At 35.3% G+C, this 22,598-nt stretch overlaps 1 protein-coding gene across 1 annotated transcript in view; it reads right to left on the reverse strand.

Moving 5' to 3' along the window:
• Positions 1 to 22,598, reverse strand: part of CTNNA3 (catenin alpha 3) — a 1,790,392-nt gene that overhangs the window by 615,308 nt on the left and 1,152,486 nt on the right. The window contains exon 11 of the mRNA XM_003258218.3: positions 14,834 to 14,990. Within this exon, the coding sequence (XP_003258266.2) occupies positions 14,834 to 14,990 (157 nt within the window). The remainder of the gene's footprint in view (positions 1 to 14,833; positions 14,991 to 22,598) is intronic.

Genomic DNA, 22,598 nt, shown 5'->3' on the forward strand with positions numbered 1-22,598 from the left:
TGTATTTTTAGTAGAGATGGGGTTCCACCATGTTGCCCAGGCTGGTCTTGAACTCCTGACATTGCGATCCTCTTGCCTTGGCCTCTCAAAGTGCTAGGATTACAGGAGTGTGCCATTGCGCCTGGCCCAGATTTTCCTTTTTCTATGTTCCACATAGTCTCTAAAGAGGAAATTCACTATCTTCCTGTCAAATCTATAAGAATTACTTTAGTGGCGAAATTTTAGTAAGAATGATAGGCACTTTGTAAGAACATAATTCTTTTTCTTTTAAAATTATTTCTTTTTAAATTAACAAATATTAGTTGTATATATTTGTGGTGTACAACATGATGTTTTGAAATATGTACACATTATGGAATGGCTAAATCAAGCAAATTAACATATATATCACCTCACATAATCATTCTTTTGTAGTGAGAACTTTTACTTGTTCTCTCAGCGATTTTCAAACTGACAATATAGTGTTATTAACTATAGTCAGCTTATTGTATAATAGATCTCTTGAACTTATTCCTCCCGTTTAACTGAAATTTTGTATCCTTTAACCAACATCTCCCCAGTCCTCTCCCCCTACCAGCAGTCCTTGGTAACCACTATTCTACTCCCTGCTTCTATGAGTTAGACTTTTTAGTACAATGTAACTCCTAGCTGCATTTTAAAAACACATAGAACTTGTTCACAACACAGACTCTGGAGCCATTCTCCAAGCAAAGGTTTTTACTGGTTTGTTAAAATTCCCCAGGATGCTTTCTAAGTCCCTAAGTCTATTGCAACAAAAACTCATAAGATCAGATACATGATTCCTGTTTTCAAATTTCCTATCTAGACTCACTTGGATAGCAAGATTGATGCTGTTCTCACCAGCCTAAAACCCCTTCAGCTCCAGCTGAAATCTTTGTTCTCTCACAATGCCCAGGAACATGTCTTGGGCTCGTTGGTAGGTAGGAACGTGCTGTGTGGCAAGGAGAAAATTTCCATGTAATCCTTCATCTAATCTATAAAATATCCTAAAAGATTCACCATATTAACGATTTTTCCTCATCCAAATTATGCTGATTAAAGGTGGTTAGAGTTGAGATACCACCCATAAATAACTAAATACGCATAAAATTGTGAGACTTCCTTTGACTCTCTATTTCTTTGTTGAAAGTCTTTGTCAATACATCTGGCTATTGAAAATAATACGGTTTATTAATAATGCACATACACTCACTGAGACAATTTTAAGCAAATTGTTTATAAAACGTATATTTTATCATTCACAGCCTTTGTCAGTACATAGCACATGCATCTGAAGTATTTAGAAACTATCGTATTGTTATGCAAGTCTAAAATGCAAATCCTTAGGGCTATTTACTTTATCAGTAAGATTATTAATCATTACTCTAGATATACCTTAAAGTTATAGCAAAAATTTTCAAATCTGACTTATTATGACAGTCAAAAAAGGACTCCCAGTCAAGGCTTTTCTAAAGATCTAAGTCATAATATTCAAAGAACAGTCCTGCAGTCTACTTATTGTTTATTCAAATGAAAGCACCTCAAGTGAACTTACCTGTTAGTACATGAAATGATGTGTGATAAATTCCAGTTCACATGCCCAAACTACTCTTCAGTCATGTAAGTACAGGCAGTAATTCAAAACATAATTACCAATAAAGCAATAATGGATTACTTTGGGGAAGCCTATTCAATCATTTCTGAATACACACTTTCTCTCTTTCACCATGACCTAAATAAAGTCATGTGTACATTTCTCTGCAGTCTCCACAATGATCCCTGAACCATATACTGTCACATGAAAATGTAATCACAGATGATTCAGGGGAAAAAAATCTTACAGCTACGAAATCACTGTCTCTTAATTTTAGCCAATGTTATAGAAGATCCCGGTTGCAAGTCATCACTGGCCTATCCTGACAAGGAAGAACTTTTCTCGGTAAATGGAAACTTAGGTTATTCGGCTTGAGCTAGGATGCAGTTATCAAGCTGGTTCTCACCTTCCTATTGTAATATCTTGAATGCGTCAGTTATGTGCTTTCATTTTTTGGAGACAGAATGGAGAAAATGAGGGAACACCTGTTTTATATTGGATTTACTTTCATTTCTAAGAGCCATTAGGGATTATTTAGCACTACATCACTTACTTCTACAAGAAGTTGGCATCTGGAGTTGGTGTTCTAAAAACTAATAAAGTAGGCCGGGCGCGGTGGCTCAAGCCTGTAATCCTAGCACTTTGGGAGGCCGAGGTGGGCGGATCACGAGGTCAGGAGTTCAAGACCATCCTGGCCAACATAGTGAAACCCTGTCTCTACTAAAAATACAAAAAAAAAATTAGCAGGGCATGGTGGCGGGCACCTGTAGTCCCAGCTACTCGGGAGGCTGAGGCAGGAGAATGGCATGAACCCAGGAGGCGGAGCTTGCGGTGAGCTGAGATGGTGCCACTGCACTCCAGCCTGTGGGACAGAGCCAGACTCTGTCTCCAAAAAAAAAACAAAAAAACAAAAAAACTAATAAAGTATACGATGTTACTATTTAAAATTTCAGATGGCTTACTGTCTTAGCCTGTTTGTGTTGCTATAAAGGAATACCCAAAACTGGGTAATCTATAAAGAAAAGAGGTTTATTTGGTTCACAATTCTGCAGACTGCGTAAGAGGCATGGCACCAGCACCTACTTCTAGTGAGGGCTTCAGGATGCTTCCACTCATGGCAGAAGGTGACGGGGAGCCAGCATGTAGAGATTACTTGGTAAGGGAGGAAGCAAAGGGTGCGGGGTGCCAGGCTCTTTCAAACAACCAGCCCTTGCAGGAATAAATAGAGTGAGAATTCACTCATTACCAAGAGGATTGCTCCAAGCTATTCATGAAGGATCCACACCCAAGGCCTAAACACCTCCCATTAGGCACTGCATTCAACACTAGGGATCCAGTTTCAACGTAATATTCAGAGGGGTCGAATGTCCAAACCACAGCACTTGCCTTTTCCCATGGAAGTTCAGGACCCTATATGAAGCCATCTGTTGACTTTTTAAGCTCAGTACCAATCCTGATGTAGTCTATGCTTCTTTTATACTGGCCAACTTGCTGTCCCTCAAACCCACCATGAATTTTCACAGGTTTTCCCTCTTTATGGGATGCTTTTCCAATTTTCTAAAGGTTCGATTCAATAATCCAGCTGCACAGCTGTTTCTTTAAAAATATTTCCTCAGTATCCTGACGGTACAGCAGCATTAATTGTAAAAGATTTTGTTTACGTGACAAATATAATTCTTTTGAAATCTGATTCATATACACCAGATTGTGAGTTCTCTCAAAGCAAATTCTGTGTATTTTTCTTCTTTGTATCTTCTTTCATTCCCCAGCATACTGTCTTGCACATAATAGATACTCAGTTTAATTTTATCAAAATCATTTTTTCCGGAAATGATTAACAATCTCCAATTTAAAAGATATATTTGTATTGAACCACTTCACGGCTTGATGCTTTTAATCAAACTAAATTTTGACTAGGTATCGGTTGAAGAATAATGTATAAGTGCATTGTACAGTAATAGGAAATTGGTTATAATTATATTGTATAATTAATATTTGCATAGATGTATACTGTATTGGTCATCTTTTATCCCAACTCCTATTAAATAAATATCATATTGAGATTTAATAGTGCTTAGTTTTGATGCAGTTAATTTAACATTTTGCTCTTGCTAACATTATTATGTGTTTTTTGGCATCAGCTTATGAAAGAAAATGGAAAATCAATTTATTTTCCATTTTCTTTGTCAGATTTAGAATAAAACTTTGTAGAAGCCAAAGGTCATGCTCACTATGATGTCATGGACAAAAAGGCCTTTGTTATTACATTTTATTCATTTTTCTCTTTTTTTCCTTTCAATTTTACTTGACACATAATAAATGAAACATATTTATGGGGTACCAAGTGACAGATACATGTATACAGTGCGTAATTATCAATTCAGGGTAATTAAAATATTCATCACCTCAAGTCATTATCGTTTGTTTAATGAGAACTTTCAAAATCCGCTCTTCTAGCTTTTTGAACATATACAATAAATTATTAACTATATTCACCCTACAGTGCCATAGAACACTAAAACATATTCTTCTTATCTAGCTGGAACTTTATATGCATTGACCAACCTCCCTCTATCCTCCTTCTCCCTTACTGTTCCCAGCCTGTAATAACCATAGTTCTACTCTCTAATTCCATGAGCTCATTGTTTTGCTCCTACATGTGAGTGAGAACATGCAATATTTATCTTTCCACGTCTGATTTATTTTACTTAACATAATGTCCTCCAGGCTCATCTATGTTACCAATGACAATATTTCATTTTTTAAATAGCTGAACAATATTCTGTTGTGTATATATATATTACATTTTCTTTATTTATTCATCTGTTAATGGACATTTAGGTTGATTCCATACCCTGGCTATTGAGAATAGTGCTGTAATAAACATGGCAGTACAGATAACCTCTTTGCTATGCTGACTTCCTTGCCTTTAGATAAATGCCCGGTAGTGGGATTGCTAAATCATATGGTGGTTCTGTTTTTAGTATTTTGAGAAACCTCAATAGTATTTTCCATAATAGCTGTACTAATTAACATTCCCACTAACAGTACATAAGAATTCCCCTTATTCCACATCCTTGTTAGCATGTTTTTTTAATCTTTTCCTTTCGTTTAGATTCTGGGGAAGAGTTTCTTGGGTTTGTTTCTTAAATAACTATTAAAATTATATCAGTGATGTTGAGCATAATAAATTCTTACAATCTGATCCAATTCTTTGTCCAATTAAGAGTGTGGTGGTGCAGGAGCAGCTCTTGTTTTTAAAGCTGCTTTCAGTTTGAGTATGGTCTTAAAGATCTCTGTTGCCACACTCCTGGTGCAGCAGCTTCCCTATATAAGCCACAATTTTGATACTTGCCACTTTTATAATGTATAAACTTCTGAGACTTTGTTATATATAATTTTACACTACTTTAATTGTGGATTTTTTCCTCTTTTTAAGCTTTCATATCTGAGTGAGAAGATACGGTGTTTGACTTTCTTTTCCTCTTATTTCACTTAATGTCATCCAGTTCTATGCATGTTACAGTGAATGACAGGATTTAATTATCCTTTATGGCTGACTAGTATTCCATGTGTATATATACCACATTTTCTTTATCAATTCATCCTGTTGTTGAACATGTAGGTTTATTCCATATCTTCGCTATTATGAATAGTGCTGCAATAAACGTGGGCTTGCAGATATCTCTTTAATACAATGATTTCCCTTCTTTGGGATAGATTCCCGATAGTGAGATTGCTAGATCATATGGAAGTTCTATTTGTAATTTTTTGAGGAACCTCCACACTCTTCTGCATAGTGGCTATACTCGTTTATATTCCCACCAACAGCATGTAAGAGTTCCATTTCTTCTGCATCATCACCAGCATTTGTTATTTATTTTGTATTTTTGATAATAGCAATACTGACTGGTGTGAGATGATACCTCATTGTGGTTTTGATTTGGATTTCCCTGATGATTAGTGATTTTGAGCATTTTTCCATATATTTATTGGCTATTTGTATGCCTTCCTTTGAGAAACAATGTCCAGCTAAATCGCTCATTTTTAAATTAGATTATTTGTTTCTGTGCTGTTGAGTTGAGTTCATTATATATCATGGATAGTAGTCCCTTACCAGATGAATAGTTTTTAAATATCTTCTCTCATTCTGTAGGTAGTAACTTAACTCTGTTGACTGTTTCATTTGCTGTGTAGAAGCTTTGTAGTTTTATATAGTCTGATTTGTCTATTTTTGTTTTTGTGATCTTTACCATAAAGTCTTTGCCTGGATCAATGTCCTGCGACATTTCCTTTATCTTTTTCTACTAGTTTTATAGTTTCGGTCTGATATTTAATTCTCTAATCCACTTTGAGTTGATTTTTTAATACAGTGAGAGATGGTCTTCTAGTTTCAATCTTCTGCATATGAATATCCAGTTTTCAGAGCACCATTTGTTGAAGATGGTGTCATTTTTTTCACTGTATATTCTTGACATCTTTGTTGAAAATGAGTTGACTGTAAATATATAGATGTATTTCTGGGTTCTCTATCTTATTCCATTGGTCTGTGTGTCTGTTTTTATACCCATACCATGTTGTTTTTGTTACTATTACTGTGTATTATATTTTGCAGTCAGGTAGTGTACTATCTCCAGTTTTACCCTTTTGGCTTAGTATTGCATTGGGTATTTGGGGTCATTTGTGGTTCCAGACAAATTTTAGGATGTTTTTCCATTTCTGTAAGGAATGTCATTGTTATTTTGATAAGGATTGCACTGAATCTGTAGACTGCCTTGGGTGAAATGGTCATTTTAACAATATTAATTCTTTCAGTCCAAGAGCGTGGAATGTTTTTCAATTTATTTTTATCCTCTTCTATTTCTTTCATCAGTGCTTTGTAGTTTTCATTGTAGACATCTTTCACCTTGGTTAAACTTATTTCTAAGTGTCTTTTTTTGTAGCTACTGCAAGTAGGATTGCATTTTTAAATTCTTTTTCACCTAGTTCATTACTGGTATATAAAATACTAATTATTTTTGTATGTTGATTTTTTTATCCTGAAACTTTAATGAATTCATCTGCCAGTTTTAAGAGTATTTTGGCAGAGTCATTACATTTTTCTATTTATGATAACATGTTGTTTGCAAAGAGGGACAATTTGACTTCCTCTTTTCCAATATGGATGGCCATTTCTTACTTTCTTTTTCCTAATTGCTATAGGCTAGGATTTCTAGTAGCATGTTGAATAAGAGTAGTGAAAGTGAGCACCCTTGTCTTGTTCCAGTTCTTACAGAAAAAGCTTCCAGTATTTCTTCATTCAGTATAATGTTAGCCATGGGTTTGTCATATATGGTCCTTATTGTGTTAAGGTATATTCCCTCTATGCCTAATTTGTTAAGAGTTTTTTTATCATAAAGGGATGATGAATTTTATTAAATGATTTTTCTGTCTATTGAGATAATATGTTTTTTAAATTTTATATTGTTAATGTGATGCATTACACTTATTGATTTGCATATGTTGAACTATCCTTGTATCCTTGGAATAAATTCGAGTTGATTAGGTTCATTATGTTTTTGATGTGCTGTTGAGTTCAATTTGCTAGTATTTGGTTGAGGATGTTTAAATCTATCTTCATCAGACATATTGGCCCATAGTTTTCTTTTTTTGTTGTGTCCTTGTCTGGTTTTGTTATCAGGGTAATGCTAGCTTCATAGAATTAATTAGGAAGAATTTCTTAATCCTCAATTTTTTGGAATAGTTTGAGAAAAAATGATGTTAGTTATTTAAAAGTTTGCTAGAATTCATTAGGGAATCCATCTGGTCTTGGACTTTTCTTTTTTGAGAGACTTTTTATTACTGATTTAATCTTATTTGTTATTGGTCTGTTTGATTCTGTTCATTTTTGGTTCAATCTTGGTATTTTATACTTGTGTCTAGGAATGTATCCATTTCCTTCAGGTTTTTTAATTTGTTGGTGTATAGTTGTTCATAACAGTCTCTAATGATCCTCTGTATTTTTGTGGTGTCTGTTGCAATATCTCATTGTTCATTTCTGATATTATTTATTTAGGTCTTTTTCTTAATCTATATAATAGTTTGTTGATTTGGTTTACTTTTCAAAAACCAACTTTTTTCACGAATCTTTTGTTTGCTTTTTTGCCTCTAATTTGTTTCACTCTGTGCTGATCTTTAGTATTTATTTTCCTCTATTAACTTTGGGTTTGATGTGTTCTTGCTTTTCTATTTTTTAAGGTGTATCACTAGGTTATTTGAAATCATTTTTTTGATATAGGTGTTTATTCCTTTAAACTTCCCTCTTGTACTAATTTTTCTGTGTTCCATAGGTTTTATGGTATGTTGTGTTTCTGTTTTCATTTCTTTGAAGAAGTATTTAAGATTTCCTTCTTAATTTCTTCATTAACTCATTTGTCATTCAGGAGAAAGTTGTTCAATTTTTATGTATTTTTACAGTTTCCAATGTTCCTCTTGTTATTGACTTCTAATTATATTCCACTGAAATCTGAGAATACGTGGTATAATTGCATTTTTGAAAAAATTATTTAGAGTTGTTTTGGGCCTAACATAGGGTCTATCCTAGAGAATGTTCCATCTGCTGATGAGAAGAATGTGCATTTTGTAGCCATTGGAAAAAATGTTCTGTAAATGTCTGTTAGGTTCATTTGGTATAAAATGAAGCTTAAATACAATGTTTCTTTGTTGACTTTCTGTATAGATTAGCTGTGCAATGCTGAGGGTGAGGAGGGTGAGGTGTTAAAGTTCTCAACCATTATTGCATTGGTGTCTCTATCTCTCTCTTTAACTATAATAATATTTGTCCTATATATCTGAGTTCTCTGGTGTTGGGTGGATATATATTAACAATTATTATTTTCTCTTGCTGAATTGATTTTTTAATCACTATATAATGACCTCTGTGCCTTTTTATCTTTTTATTTTTAATAAAAGTCTATTTTGTCTGATATAAGTATTGCTACTTTTGCACACTTTTTGTTTCCATTTGCAGTGAATATTTTGTTTAATCTGTTCTGTTATAGTCTATGTGTGTTTTTAAATGAGAAGTGAGTTTCATAAGCAGCAAATAGTTGGGTCTCAGTTTTTTAATTCAGCCAGTTTATATATTCTAATTAGGGAATTTAAACTGTTTACATTTAAGGTTGTTTTTGATAGATGAGGACTTATTCTTTTCATTTCGTTAGTTGTTTTGTAATTGCTCTGTATAGCCTTAGTTCCTTTCTTCTTTTATTATTTTTGTGGTTTGGGGGTTTTCTGTAGTGGTAAAATTTTATTCCTTTCTTTTTCTCATTTGCGTATCTGCTTTACCAGTGAGTTGTATGCTTTCATGTTTTTCCTTAATTGATAGGTAACATCTACCAATGATATAGAAACGTATCTGCTTTTGCTTAATAGATAGATAACATCCTTTCGCTTTCAGAGGTTGGAGTCCCTTAAGCATTTCTTGTAGGCTTAGTTTAATGGTGATTAATTCCCTCAGTCTTTGTATGTCTGGGAAAATTTTATGTCTCCTTCATTTCTAAAGAATAGCTTTATGGTTTATAGTATTCTTAGTTGAAAGTTTTTTCTTTTTTTTATTCAAGCAACCTGAATATATCATCCTATCCTCTCCTAGCTTGTAATTTCTGCTGAGAAATCTGCTGTTAGTCGGACGAAGATACCCTCATATGTGACTTGATGCTTTTTTTTGGTGTTTTTAGAATTCCCTTTTTGTCTTTGCTTTGACAATTTGACTATCATGTGCCTCAGAGAAGACCTTTTTGGATTTAATTGATTTGGGAACATTTGAGCTCTCTATATCTAGATGATTATCTCCCAAGAGTTGGAAACATATACATATATATGTGTATATATATATATATATATATATATATACACACACATATATATGTGTATATATATATATATGTGTGTGTGTGTATATATATGTGTGTGTGTATGTATATATATATATATATATATATATATATATGTATATATATATAGTATTAGTATTGACTCCCGAAAGAAAGCCCATGAGAGGTTAAATGCTTATAAAAAATTTGAAAGTAAATTTTCTCTAAGTAATTCACAACACACATACCCTAAGAACTAACTTGTCAATTGGTCTACCTGACAAAAGATGAACCAGAAGTCTCTGAATACAAAATAACATGTCACTCTAAAAGATCATTGTATTAGTCCATTCTCATGCTGCTCTAAAGAACTTCCCAAGACTGGGTCATTTATAAAGAAAAGAGGTTTAATTGATTCACAGTTCCACATGGCTAGGGAGGCCCCAGGAAACTTACAATCATGGTGGAAGGGGAAGCAAACACATCCTTTTCCACATCATGGCAGGAAGGAGAATGAGAGCCCAGTGAAGGAAGAAGCCTTTATAAAACCATCAGATCTCGTGAGAACTAACCTCACTATCACAAGAACAGGATGGGGGAAACCGCCCCTGTGATTCAATTATCTCTACGGGGTCCCTTCCACAGCAACACGTGGGAATTGTGGGAACTATAATTCAAGATGAGATTTGGGTGGGGACATAGCCAAGCCATATCAATTATTCTTCACAAGTACCAGATAAGTTATTTGCTATTAAACACATCTGTAACTTTTCTAAGAAAATCTGCCCCCCACAGAAGATGCAAGATTGTGGCAATTCTCATCACAGCTATTCAAACTATGTTTAGCCATCTGAAAAAAAAAAAAGGTAACCCATCTATTCATTGGTCTTATTTTGGACCTACAACATCTAGGCTGGTACTAAAAAGATCCAGAGGGCCAGCTAGATTCTTTCCCTTTTGTTCGACTGGGAAAATTCTGGGAGAAGATGCCATAATCTATGGGAGCAGATGTTGAAAAATTATGATGTTACAAAAAGATCACTGGTAAAGAATCATGGCTAAACTAATATAAGGTTAGTTTATGAAAGCACAGAAACTTGATAGAGCAGTGGAAACCACTCAGTATTTTAGGCAAACATGTCTGGTTGTCTGTTTAATGGCCATTTCTCTTTTTTCACTAACAAATCTCTGATTTTGTTTGTGTAGTAAGTGACTAGTCATAAAGGTTAAACTGTGGCTGGTCCAAGCCTAGTGTTCAATTAGAACCTGTTTATACCAGCTCACAAGAGCTGATTCTATGCATTTTGTACCAGCTCAGAGTTCAGTGACATCACATTGGTGGCTTAAAACCTGCAAAGGTGGGAGTATTCATGCCACAGAAATAAACAAATGCTACAAATTAGGACTACCACTCCCTCCGGCTTCTAGTCAGTTGTAAATCACTTATCAGCACTCTCTAAACTCATCTTGGAAATCTAATTTTCTTTTGCCAGTGATTGCCTCAAGATTGAGAGAGGAACCAAGTTTTGACCTATGACAAGTAAGAGAAACTGATGAAAATCATCTGGGAAAGACTCTTCTCTAAAGTTAAAGCTTCAAGCCAGCTTCTTTTTCTGTTTTAAAGGTGTTGTGTAATGCTTGGAGATGCAATGCTTTAAGATGCAACCATGAGGGAACATCAACAGAATCCAGAGATGCTTACACATTAATAACCTTGAACTGGGCCGGGCGCGGTGGCTCACACCTGAAATACCAGCACTTTGAGAGGTCAAGGTGGGCGGATCACAAGGTCAAGAGTTCAAGACCAGCCTGGCCAATATGGTGAAATCCCATCTCTACTAAAAATACAAAAAATTAGCCGGGTGTGGTGGTACATGCCTGTAATCCCAGCTACTTGGGAGGCTGAGGCAGAAGAATTGCTTGAATCCGGGAGGCAGAGGTTGCAGTGAGCCGAGATCGTGCCACTGCACTCAAGCCTGGGTGACAGAGCGAGACTCTGTCTCTAAATAAATAAACAAATAAATAAAATAACCTTGAACTGTCAGAGGCATGCGAACCAGAACAACTCCATCCTGAATAGGAGCTTGGTAAAATGAGTTTGAAACCTACTGGGCTGCATTCCCAGACAGTTAAGGCATTCTAAGTCACAGGATGAGATACGAGGTCGGCACAAGATATAGGACATAAAGACCTTGCTGATAAAATATGTTGCAGTAAAGAAGCCGGCTAAATCCTACCAAAACCAAGATGGCCACAAGAGTGACCTCTGGTCATCCTCACTACTACACTGCCATCAGCCCCATGACAATTTACAAATGCCATGGCAACATCAGGAAGTTATCCTATATGGTCTAAAAGGGGGAGCCATGAATAATCCACCCCTTGTTTAGCATATCATCAAGAAATAACCTTAAAAATGGGCAACCAGCAGCTCTCAGGGCTGCTCTGCTAATGGAGTACCTGTTCTTTCATTCCTTTACTTTCTTAATAAACTTGCTTTCACTTTGCATTGCAGACTTGCCCCCAATTTTTTCTTGCACAAGATCCAAGAACCCTCTCTTGGGGTCTAGAGTGGGACCCCTTTCCTGTAACAGAACTACTACCAACCAGGGCATCCAAAATGTAGAAAATTACGAGCAGTACACCCTGAGATAGAAAATAACGTGCATTTTCTGTACAGAATTTAAAAATAATAATTAAACATATTAACCATCTGTCCACTTTTTATTATCCTCCTGTACGGAGAATTCTAAATAATGTTAGCCATTAAAATATCCCTGTCCACATAGCTTAACTGCTCCTACCCAAGTCCTCTGTTTGCTAGGGCCAGTAACCCTAGAGCCAACTATATCAAACATCTAGGTATATGAGATAAGGAAAGGTTTTTGTTATTTAAGTAACTTTTACATGAGTTTTCTGTTTCTTGTTTATGTTTTGAACTGCTTAAGTTGTCCATGAAAAAAAGCAGATCCAGAATATTGGTATATCAGGTTAATCTAGCACTAAAGGGAAAAACTATTAATTTCTGCTTTAAAGACCTACAATATCCCTGGATCCCAGGCCTCCCCCGGCTCTAATCATGCAGATTGGTAAATTATGGTTCCCCTTATTGCATGTCCAGAGTATTCCCCCATGTGCTGTCAGTATTATTATGTTAAACTACCTCTACGTTGATGAATGTAAGTGGGTCCCTTTGCCTTTTAACTAAAAGAACCAACTAAGAAACAGAACCTACTATTTAACAATCAAATTACAAAAGACTTTTCCAACATAAGGTGTTGATTGAATTTACTTTGCAAAGTCTATATGAAGGAGATAGCAAATAGACAAAAATATGCTTAACATTGTTGATAATAATTAAAATTATTGTTTATCTAAATGTTAACAAAAGCACATAAATGAATAAGTTCTTGAATAATATACAATCATGCAGAAATATGCAGCCAAATATGTGTAAAAAGGCAAGTAACATAAATATGCATCTATATATGCATGATACACATTTGAAAATATAAATATATATTAGAAAAATGGTGAAAGGAAAAAAAATCAGTTAGCAGTGGTTATTATTCCTGAGTAGTGGAATCAAAGGCCATTAATTTTTTCCCATACATTTTCTATATTTTCAAAGATTTTGATTCTATAAAAATAAAGTAGTTTAAAAATATGTAATTAGCATACATTTCATTTTCACTAATGTATCATGAAAATATAGTTGGTTTCTGGAACAATTTTTCATTATGAGAATGTATACATACATGAAAGTAATGAAGTCAATAGGTTAGACTGGACCAAATCAGGTAACTTTAAAAAATGAAGTTGGATATTCATGGGAATTTGCATTTTATAAGAAAGAATATTATCACATTCCAAGAAAATCCTTCCCTTACAAAAAAGGAAATATATCTATATAATTTATTTTAGAGCGAGGATTACTTTTTGAGAGAATAAAAAAGATGAAAATTTGTTCAGTTCTTTGTTCTTACAACACAAACAAAACTTGAATTCTGCTTCTGAGGATATTGATTTATTCTCTTCACAATCCTGTGGGATATTATTCTAATTTGTGATGAGAGAATAATCTGGGCTTCACATGGAATCTCAAGCTTGTCTGTTGTAGTTAGATATTTAGACTTGTTTGTTTAATTCTTTAGATTAGCACTGTCAAATTCATATAACGGTTGTTGAATTATCATATTGCATCCGTGAAAGGAAAATAAATCTTGGAGCCCCAAAATTACTAAGCCAAAGGGAAAAGTCAAGCTGGGAACTGCTTAGGACAAACCTGCCTCCCATTCTATTCAAAGTCATCTCTCTGCTCAGCAAGATAAATGCTTATCTGATTGCCTCCTTTGGAAAAGCTAATCAGAAACTCAAAAGATTGCAACCCTTTGTCTCTTATCTACCTGTGACCTGGAAGCCCCCTTCCCGTTTCTACCTGTCCCACTTTTGCTTCAATTTTTTTCCACATTTCTAGACTGAACCTTTGTTCATCTTACGTATGTTGATTGATGTCTCCTGTTTCCCTAAAAAGTATAAAACTAAGCTATGCTCTGACCACTTTGGGCACATGTCGTCAGGAACTTCTGAGGCTGTGTCATGGGTGCATGTCCCGAACTCTGGCAAAATAAACTCCCAGATTGACTGAGATCTGTCTCAGATTTTGCGGTTCACACATTTCAAATTGATGATGTTTTCTCATTAATATATTATTTTCCCTGAGGGGAGAAAAATTTGGTTGGAAAAGAAGTGCAGGGAAATCAGGATTTATTTGAAAATCTAGGAAAAACCTAAGATTCTAGGTATTATTTTCTAATATGTTTTGGCCATGAATAGGAGTTTCTTTTATAGACTCATTGTAAATTGTTAAATTTAAAAAGATTACAAGAGATCAGGCTCATAATCCCAGAGTAAACCATGGATGATACAACTGCTGCTAATACATAGCAACATATTGCATCCAGAAAGACAATCAATTAAATGTTTACTGTATTAAATAAAATTAATCTTATTTAGTATTATTCTTTTTTTTTTTTTTTGAGATAGAGTCTAGCTCTGTTGCCCAGGCTGGAGTGTAGTGACATGATCTCAGCTCACTGCAACCTCTGCCTCCTGGGTTCGAGCAATTCTCCTGCCTCAGCCTGCTGAGTAGCTGAGATTACAGACGTGAGCCATGATGCCCAGCTAATTTTTGTATTTTTAGTAGAGCGGCAGTTGAACCATGTTGGCAAGGCTGGTCTCGAACTCCTGACCTCAAGTAATCCACCTGCCTTGGCTTCCCAAAATGTTGGCATTACAGGCGTGAGCCACCATGCCTGTCACAGTATTATTCTATTTTATAAAAATGACAAGAGAAAATAAACAAATTAAAAGAATAAAAACATACCAGATACAGCAAGGAAGTCATCAATGCTTGTAATGTCATCTACAGCTTCAGTGAGGACATGTATATGATTCTCCCACGTACGCTTGTACATTTCCATGGTGTTTCTGACCACCTGACTTTTGGGTCTTGCAGCCAAAGCAAGTGCCGCATTAATAATCTATAAAGATAAGGATAGAAAAAATTACCTGTTGGTTGCAATGTTCACTATTTGGTTGATGGGCACACTAAAAGCCCACACTTCACCACTATGCAATATATTCATGTAAGAAATCTGCACTTACAATACCTAAATATATAAAATAAATCAAAAATATTAAAACAATAAAATAAATTAATTAAATTATATTCATTCATATTAAACATAAAAAATAGAATTTAAAAAAATCTGTAAAGATATAGAATGTTTACTCAGTGATTTCTTTAAATGCATTAAGTGTATTAAAATTAATTATTTAAATTAAATTATGGTTAAATACATCCATCATCGACAATAGGAAAAACAGTAAAATGTCTCCACATATATACAGTTTATATTGAAAAGTATAAAATGTTTTATATTAATATAAATTATATAGGTATAAATAACAACTTTTATTTTTAAAATTTTCCTATTCCTTCTATTATTGCAGAGTGAGTTTTTTAAATATAAACTTTGTCACCATAAGCTCCATCAAGTTCAAGACACTTCTAAGTGGTGATATCAGGCATTTAATCTATCCTTAAAGAACTGATGATTCTGGGAATTTAAACATGTCAATCCAGTCTTTTTTACATTATTAACTGGTGAGAAATGGATGCCTTAAACAGATTTTTTTTTCAAATTAGTAAACAAAAAGAAATCAGAAAGAACCAAATTAGGACTGTAAGTTGAATGCCCAGTGATTCCCCACGGATATTCCTGAAATATTGCCCTTGTTTCAGGAGAGAAATGAGCAGAAGCACTGTAATGGTGAAGAAGGACTTTCTGTTGACACATTCTTGGGCACATTTCTGTTAAAGTTTCGGCTACTTTTCTCAAATCACTCTCATAGTAAGCAGATGTTATCATTCTTTGGCCCTCCAGGAAGTCATTTAGTAAAATGCCTTTAGCATATCAAAAAACTGTTGCCATAACCCTTGTTCTTGACTGGTCTGTTTTTGCTGTGACTGGATCACTTCTGTCTCTCAGTAGCCATTGCTTTGATTATGATGTCTTCAGAATTGTACTTGTAAAGCCATGTTTCATCTCCTGTTACAAATCTTCAAAGAAGTAATTCAGGATCTTGGTCCTACTTATTTAAAAATTCCATTGAAAGCTCTGCTCTTGTCTGCAGCTGATCTGGGCACAATGGTTTGGATACTCATTGAGTGGAATGTTTGTTCAACTTTAATTTTTTAGTCAGAATTGTGTAAACTGAACCAATTAAGATGTCTATGGTGTTGGCTATTGCTTGTGCTATTAATCATTGGTTTCCTTCAATCAGAGCATGAATAGTATAAATTTTTTTTAATCACAAATGTATGTGGATGGGCTGCTTCTGTGAGCTTCATCTTCAATATCATCTCATCTCTTGTTAAAATCAGTTATCAGTTTGTAAACTGATGATTTATTTGGGGCATTGTCTCTATGAATATTTTGTAAAGCATCAATGATTTCATCATTCTTCCACTCAAACTTCACCATAAATATGATATTTGTTCTTTAATTTTAGCAGAGTTTATGTTGCCTTTCATAGGGGTTTGATATAGTTCGGCTGTGTCTCCACGCAAATATCATCTTGAATTGTAGTTCTCATAATTCCCATATGTCATGGGAGGCCCCTGGTGGGAGGTACTTGAATCATGAGGGCGGTTACCTCCATGCTGTTCTTATGATAGTCAGTTGAGTTCTCACGAGATCTGATAGTTTCATTAGGGGGTTTTCCCTTTTGCTCAGCATTTCTCCTTCCTGCCACCATGTAAAGAAGGACATGTTTGCATCCCCTTCTGCCATAATTGTGAGTTTCCTGAGGCATCCCCAGCCCTGTGGAGCTGTGGGTCAATTAAACCTCTTTCTTTTATAAATTACCCAGTCTCAGTTCTGTCTTTATTAGCAGCATTAGAACAGACTAATATAGGGCTCTTTTCAAACTGAGGTCTCCAATTTTTAATCTGTCAAACTAGATCCTGTCCACACACATTATCACAAGTTAGTACAAGTTTATTTTGGTGCAAAAATGTTGAATTCTATGCATAATTTTTTCATAAAACACATTTTCAGTAAACGTTTTGAAGACCTCTCATACAATGACAACAATAAAAAGAAGCTTTTTCTACTAAATATCCTGAAGACTGTACCTTAAGTCACTTCCTGTCACCACATTATTGGAGGTAAAAGATGGAAAAAATTAGTTGCCTGAGAATAATATATTTAAATCCCCTTTTTTTGTTTCTTTTCTATAAAAGAGGAACATATTAAATTTTAAGGAAACACACTAACTTTAGAAATTACTGTGCAGTATGCCTTGACTTCAGTTTTAGAGTTTTATTAACCTATTAACTTACAATGTACCTTTGTGTATACTGCAATGGCCCTGGTCCCTGGTGTTTCATTGTTCTTGCAGTTGGACAGCTATGTACACATATGGTTGTACTGAAATTATCCCTTCACAGCAAAGTATACTTTTAAAGTACTGGTGTAAAACCCTCAGTGGAGATATGAAGTTATGAATATAAGACAGGCTACATTTTATAAGAATATTTTCAGTTCTGCTGCTGATCCAATTTATCTGATTCAACACTGCACACTATGAGGAATCTTTATCCTACTTGACTCTTCTGATATTTAGCTTAAATCTAAAAGAAGACACAATTCAGAAGAATTCTTGTAACCCTCTGTAAGGCAGAAAAATGTTCATCCCAATGTCACACTCCTAAAATTTTAGCCATATATCTAGAGAAAATAAAATAACCATTCTTAAATCTTCTTCACGTAAAACTAAAGCTTTTTTTTTAAATGAATTATGTTGCTTTTTGAGGCATTTTGTTTCTTTAAATTATGGTTGAAGTATTTACATGTCGGTCACTTGACCCTAATAATTATCTAGTCTGTCAGCTTATCTTTGAAAGAGTCTCTTTTAAGTTCGAGCCTTATTATATCTTAACTGGGCCATTCTAGTAGCCTTATAGGTTTCTACTTCCAGTCTCTATTTGCTCTCAGACATTCTCCTTAATGCAAACACATTTCTTTCTCAAATGCCGAAGTGATCATGTCCCCCATTTGCTGATAACCTTTGATAAAATCCTAGTTGACTAAAAACAAAAACCATATTTCTTTCAGTAATTCATAGTCTAAAACCATCCACAGGTTGGTCCTTACCTACAGTTCACTCTGCTGTAATAATCTTACTCATTTTAGTCTTTGTTCCAGCCACAGTTTTCAGCTCCATTTCCTTATCACACCACCCATTTTTGTACCTCTGTGACTGTTTTTAGAGCTGAATCTGCCTTAATGCCCTTGCTCCATCACTTTTTCTGCTCTGCTCTGTCTCAGGAAACATTTTTTATACTTAACATATCCATGGAAATATCACCACATACTGTGAAGCCTGTCCCATTCCCTATACCCAGCAAACTGAATTGTTTTCTCCTTTGTGTTTAAAAAATATTTTGTCCATATAAATAAATAGTAGTTATTCTATTGCATGACTGCTCGTACACATGTCTATTCCTGGGTAATGAGCTCCATCATAGGAGGGACTATGTATTATTCATCTTTGCTTCTTGGCATACTAAACATGTTAATTACCATAAATGCTATACTTATAAACTGTCCCTAAGAGAAACTATTCTGCTCGCAGCCCACATTGAGAGGACAGCCACAGGGGGGCAGGTTTGGTATTATTTTCTCCCTCTTCAACACTATGTAGGTCATAGGCAGGTACCCAATTCAAGAAGAGTTAATCTGTCGGCTGGCTGGTGATTGGTTATGAGGTTTGACATAAAAAGTTGTGTTGTGTTAATCAATCTTGAAAATTTGAACTAGAATTTATGGAGAAATCATTAGTTAGCAGTCAAGATCAAAGCTGAAAGTTTCTGTAAAGAGCAGCCATCTTATAAAATCAGAACCAGAGGGGGCCAATGGAGCTGAGGCTACAAGGAAACTAGAGCCAAAGTGTAAGGAAGAAGAAACTGTAAATAGACAGAACCTATGATGTTTAAAAAGAAAAAAAAATAGGCCAGGTGTGGTGGCTCACGCCTGTAATCCCAGCCCTTTGGGAGGCTGAGGCAGGCAGATCTCCTGAGGTCAGGAGTTCGAGACCAGCCTGACCAACATGGAGAAACCTCCTGTCTACTGAAAATACAAAATTAGCTGGACGTGGTGGTGCATGCCTGTAATCCCAGCTACTTGGGAGGGTGAGGCAAGAGAATTGCTTGAACCCAGGAAGCGGAGGTTGTGGTGAGCCAAGATTGCACCATTGCACTCCAGCCTGGGCAGTAAGAGCAAAACTCCATTTAAAAAAAAAAAAAAAAAAAAGAAAAGAAAACAAAACAAAACAAAACAAAGAAAGAAGAAAGAGAGAGAAAGATAGAAAGGAAGAAAGGAAGGAAGAAGGAAGGAAGGAAGGACGGACGGACGGAAGGAAGGAAGGAAGAAAGAAAGAAAGAAAGAAAGAAAGAAAAGAAAAGAAAAGAAAAGAAAGACAAAAATAAACAGGCAAAAGCTAAGTGTGGAGTAAAATAAGCCAGTGGGTGGCAAAAGGAGAATGGGGAAAATATATCAAGAGAGTCAATAACATCAACAGAGAGAAAATGATACTCAGAGAAGAGCAAAAAAAAAAAAAAGAACTAGAATCTGTTTTTGAGAGTATCCTATTTTGGATTACAAGGCCACAGAAATACTAATAACAATAATAATAAAATACTAACAAAGTCCATACTTTGCACCATGCACCACTGTTCCAAACACTTTCTACATATTCACCTAATTTTTTAACCTAATTTTTACACCACAATGAGGGAGGTAGGTGTTGTCATCTCCATTTTCAGGTAAGGTTACCAAGTTATTAAGGAGAAGTTGTCAACTTGACCTAGACTTCATGCTCTTAATTGCCACACTTTACTATCTTATATAACAATATTATACTAATTTTAACGCTATGAGTTAGTGATGAGCCTTAAAACCATAAAGGCATCACTGAAGGAAACATTACAATGCCCGGCGTAAAGAAAAACAAAAGAGAGAGAGAGAGAGAGAGCGTGTGCATGTGAAAGAGAGAGAGAAAAAAAAATATATAAAATTCTCTAAGTTAACCATTTATAAAATTCAGTGGCATTAAGTACATTCACATAGCTGTGCAACTATCCATCTCCAGAACTTTTTAGCATCTCAAACTGAAATTCTGTACTCATTAAACAATAGCTTCCCATTCTTCCTTCCCCCTAGTACCTAGTAAGCTCTATTATACTTTCTACCTCTTTTGTTGACTATTTTAGATACTTCATATAAGTGGAATTATACAACATTTGTTCTTTTGTGTCTGGCTTATTTCCCTTAACATAATATTTTCAAGGTTTATTCAAGTTGTGGTATGCATCAGAATTTCATTACTTTTTAAGATTAAATAATATTCTACTGTATGTACATACCATGTTTTGCTCACCCATTCATCTGTCAGTGGACATTGGGTTGTTTCCATATTTTGGCTGTTGTGAATAATGCTGTTATGACCATTGTTGTACAAATACCTGCTCAAGTCTTGGCTTGCAATTATTTGGGGTATATGCCCAGAAGTGGAATTGCTGGATTATATGACAATTTTTTTAAAAAGGGGTCTCACTCTGTCACCTATGCTGGAGCGTAGTGGCTCAATCTCAGCTCACAGCAACTTCCACCTCTCAGGCTCAAGCGATCCTCCCACCTCAGCCTCCCAAGTAGCTGGGACCACAAATGTGCACCATCACACCCAGATAATTTTTTGTATTTTTGATAGAGACAAGGTTTCACCATGTTGCCCAGGTTGGTCTGGAACTCCTGAGCTCAGGTGATCTACTGGCCTCAGCCTCCCAAAGTGCTGGAATTCCAGGTGTGAGCCACTGTGCAAAGCCTGACAATTTTAAATTTCATTTATGAAATGGCCACATTGTTTTCCACAGAAGTTGCACCATTTTATATTCATATCTGCAATGCCCAAGAGTTCCTATTTTTTCATATCCTGGCCAAAACTGATTTCGTCTTTTGTTTTTTCTTTTAATCCCAACCATCCTAACGGGTGTGAAGTGGCAGCTCATTGAGGTTATGTTTGCATTTCCCTAATGATTAATGATGCTGAACATCTTTTCATGTGCTTATTGACCAACTGTTTATCTTCTTTGGAGAAATGTCTATTCAAGTATTTTGCCCATTTTTAAATTGCTTTTTATTGTTGAGTTTTAGGAGTCCTTTACATATTCTGGTTATTAATCTCTGATCATATATATGATTTATAAATATTTTCTCCCACTCTTTGGGTTGCCGCTTCCCTCTCTTGCTAGTGTCCTCTGATATACAGAAGTTTTAAATTTTGATGAAGTCCAATTTTTTTTTCCTTTTTTTTGTGCTTTTGGTGTCATATGCACATTGCCAAATCTGATGTCACAAAGTGTCACTCTATGTTTTCTTCTAAGAATTCTATATTTTTAGCCACTATGTTTAAGTCTTTGATTCATTTTGAGTTAATTTTTGTATATGGTGCAAGGTAAGGGGCAAACTTCATTCGTTGCCATGTACTTAAGTTTTCCCAGCACCAATTGTTGAACAGACTATCATTTACCCATAGAATTATCTGGGCAGCCTTGTCAAAAATCATTTGACCGTAAATGCAAGGGTTTATTTCTGGGATATCTTTTCTATGCCATTGATCTATATGTCTGTATCACACTAATTTGATTATTGCAGTTTGTAATGAATTTTGAAATTAGGAAGTGTGAGGCCTCCAACTTTGTTATTTTTCAAGATTATTTTGGCTACTCCAGATCCCTTGAGATTCCATATGAAATTGAGGGTGTGGGCCGGGCGCGGTGGCTCACGCTTGTAATCCCAGCACTTTGGGAGGCCGAGGCGGGCGGATCGTGAGATCAGGAGATCGAGACCACGGTGAAACCCCGTCTCTACTAAAAATACAAAAAAAAAATTAGCCGGGCGTGGTGGCGGGCGCCTGTAGTCCCAGCTACTCGGAGAGGCTGAGGCAGGAGAATGGCGTGAACCCGGGAGGCGGAGCTTGCAGTGAGCCGAGATCGCGCCACTGCACTCCAGCCTGGGTGACAGAGCGAGACTCCGTCTCAAAAAAAAAAAAAAAAAAAAAAAAAAAAAAAAAAAAGAAATTGAGGGTGTGTTTTTTTCTATATGTGCAAAATACATTGTTGGTATTTTGATAGGGATTACATTGAACCGGTAGATTGCTTTGGTTAGTATTATCATCTTCATAATATTAAATTTTATAACCCATGAACATATGATGTCTTTTCTGCTTTTTATGTCTTCTTTAATTTCTTTCAGCAATATTTTGTAGTTTTCAGCAAAAACTACAAAGGAAAAGACATTCAGGTAAAAGTCTTTCACCTCTTTCGTTAAGCTGATTCCTAGGCATTTCATTTCGTATGATGCTATTATTAAGTGAAATTGTTTTCCCAATTCCCTTTTCAGATTGTTCATTGTTCGTATATAAAGACACACTAATTTTTGTGTGTTGATTTTGTATTCTACTGAATTCTGTTATTAGCTTTAAGATTTGTGTGTGTATAATCTTCAGGATTTTCTAACTATAAG

The sequence above is a fragment of the Nomascus leucogenys genome, chromosome 18, assembly GCF_006542625.1.
Source record: "Nomascus leucogenys isolate Asia chromosome 18, Asia_NLE_v1, whole genome shotgun sequence".
Lineage (NCBI taxonomy): Eukaryota > Metazoa > Chordata > Mammalia > Primates > Hylobatidae > Nomascus > Nomascus leucogenys.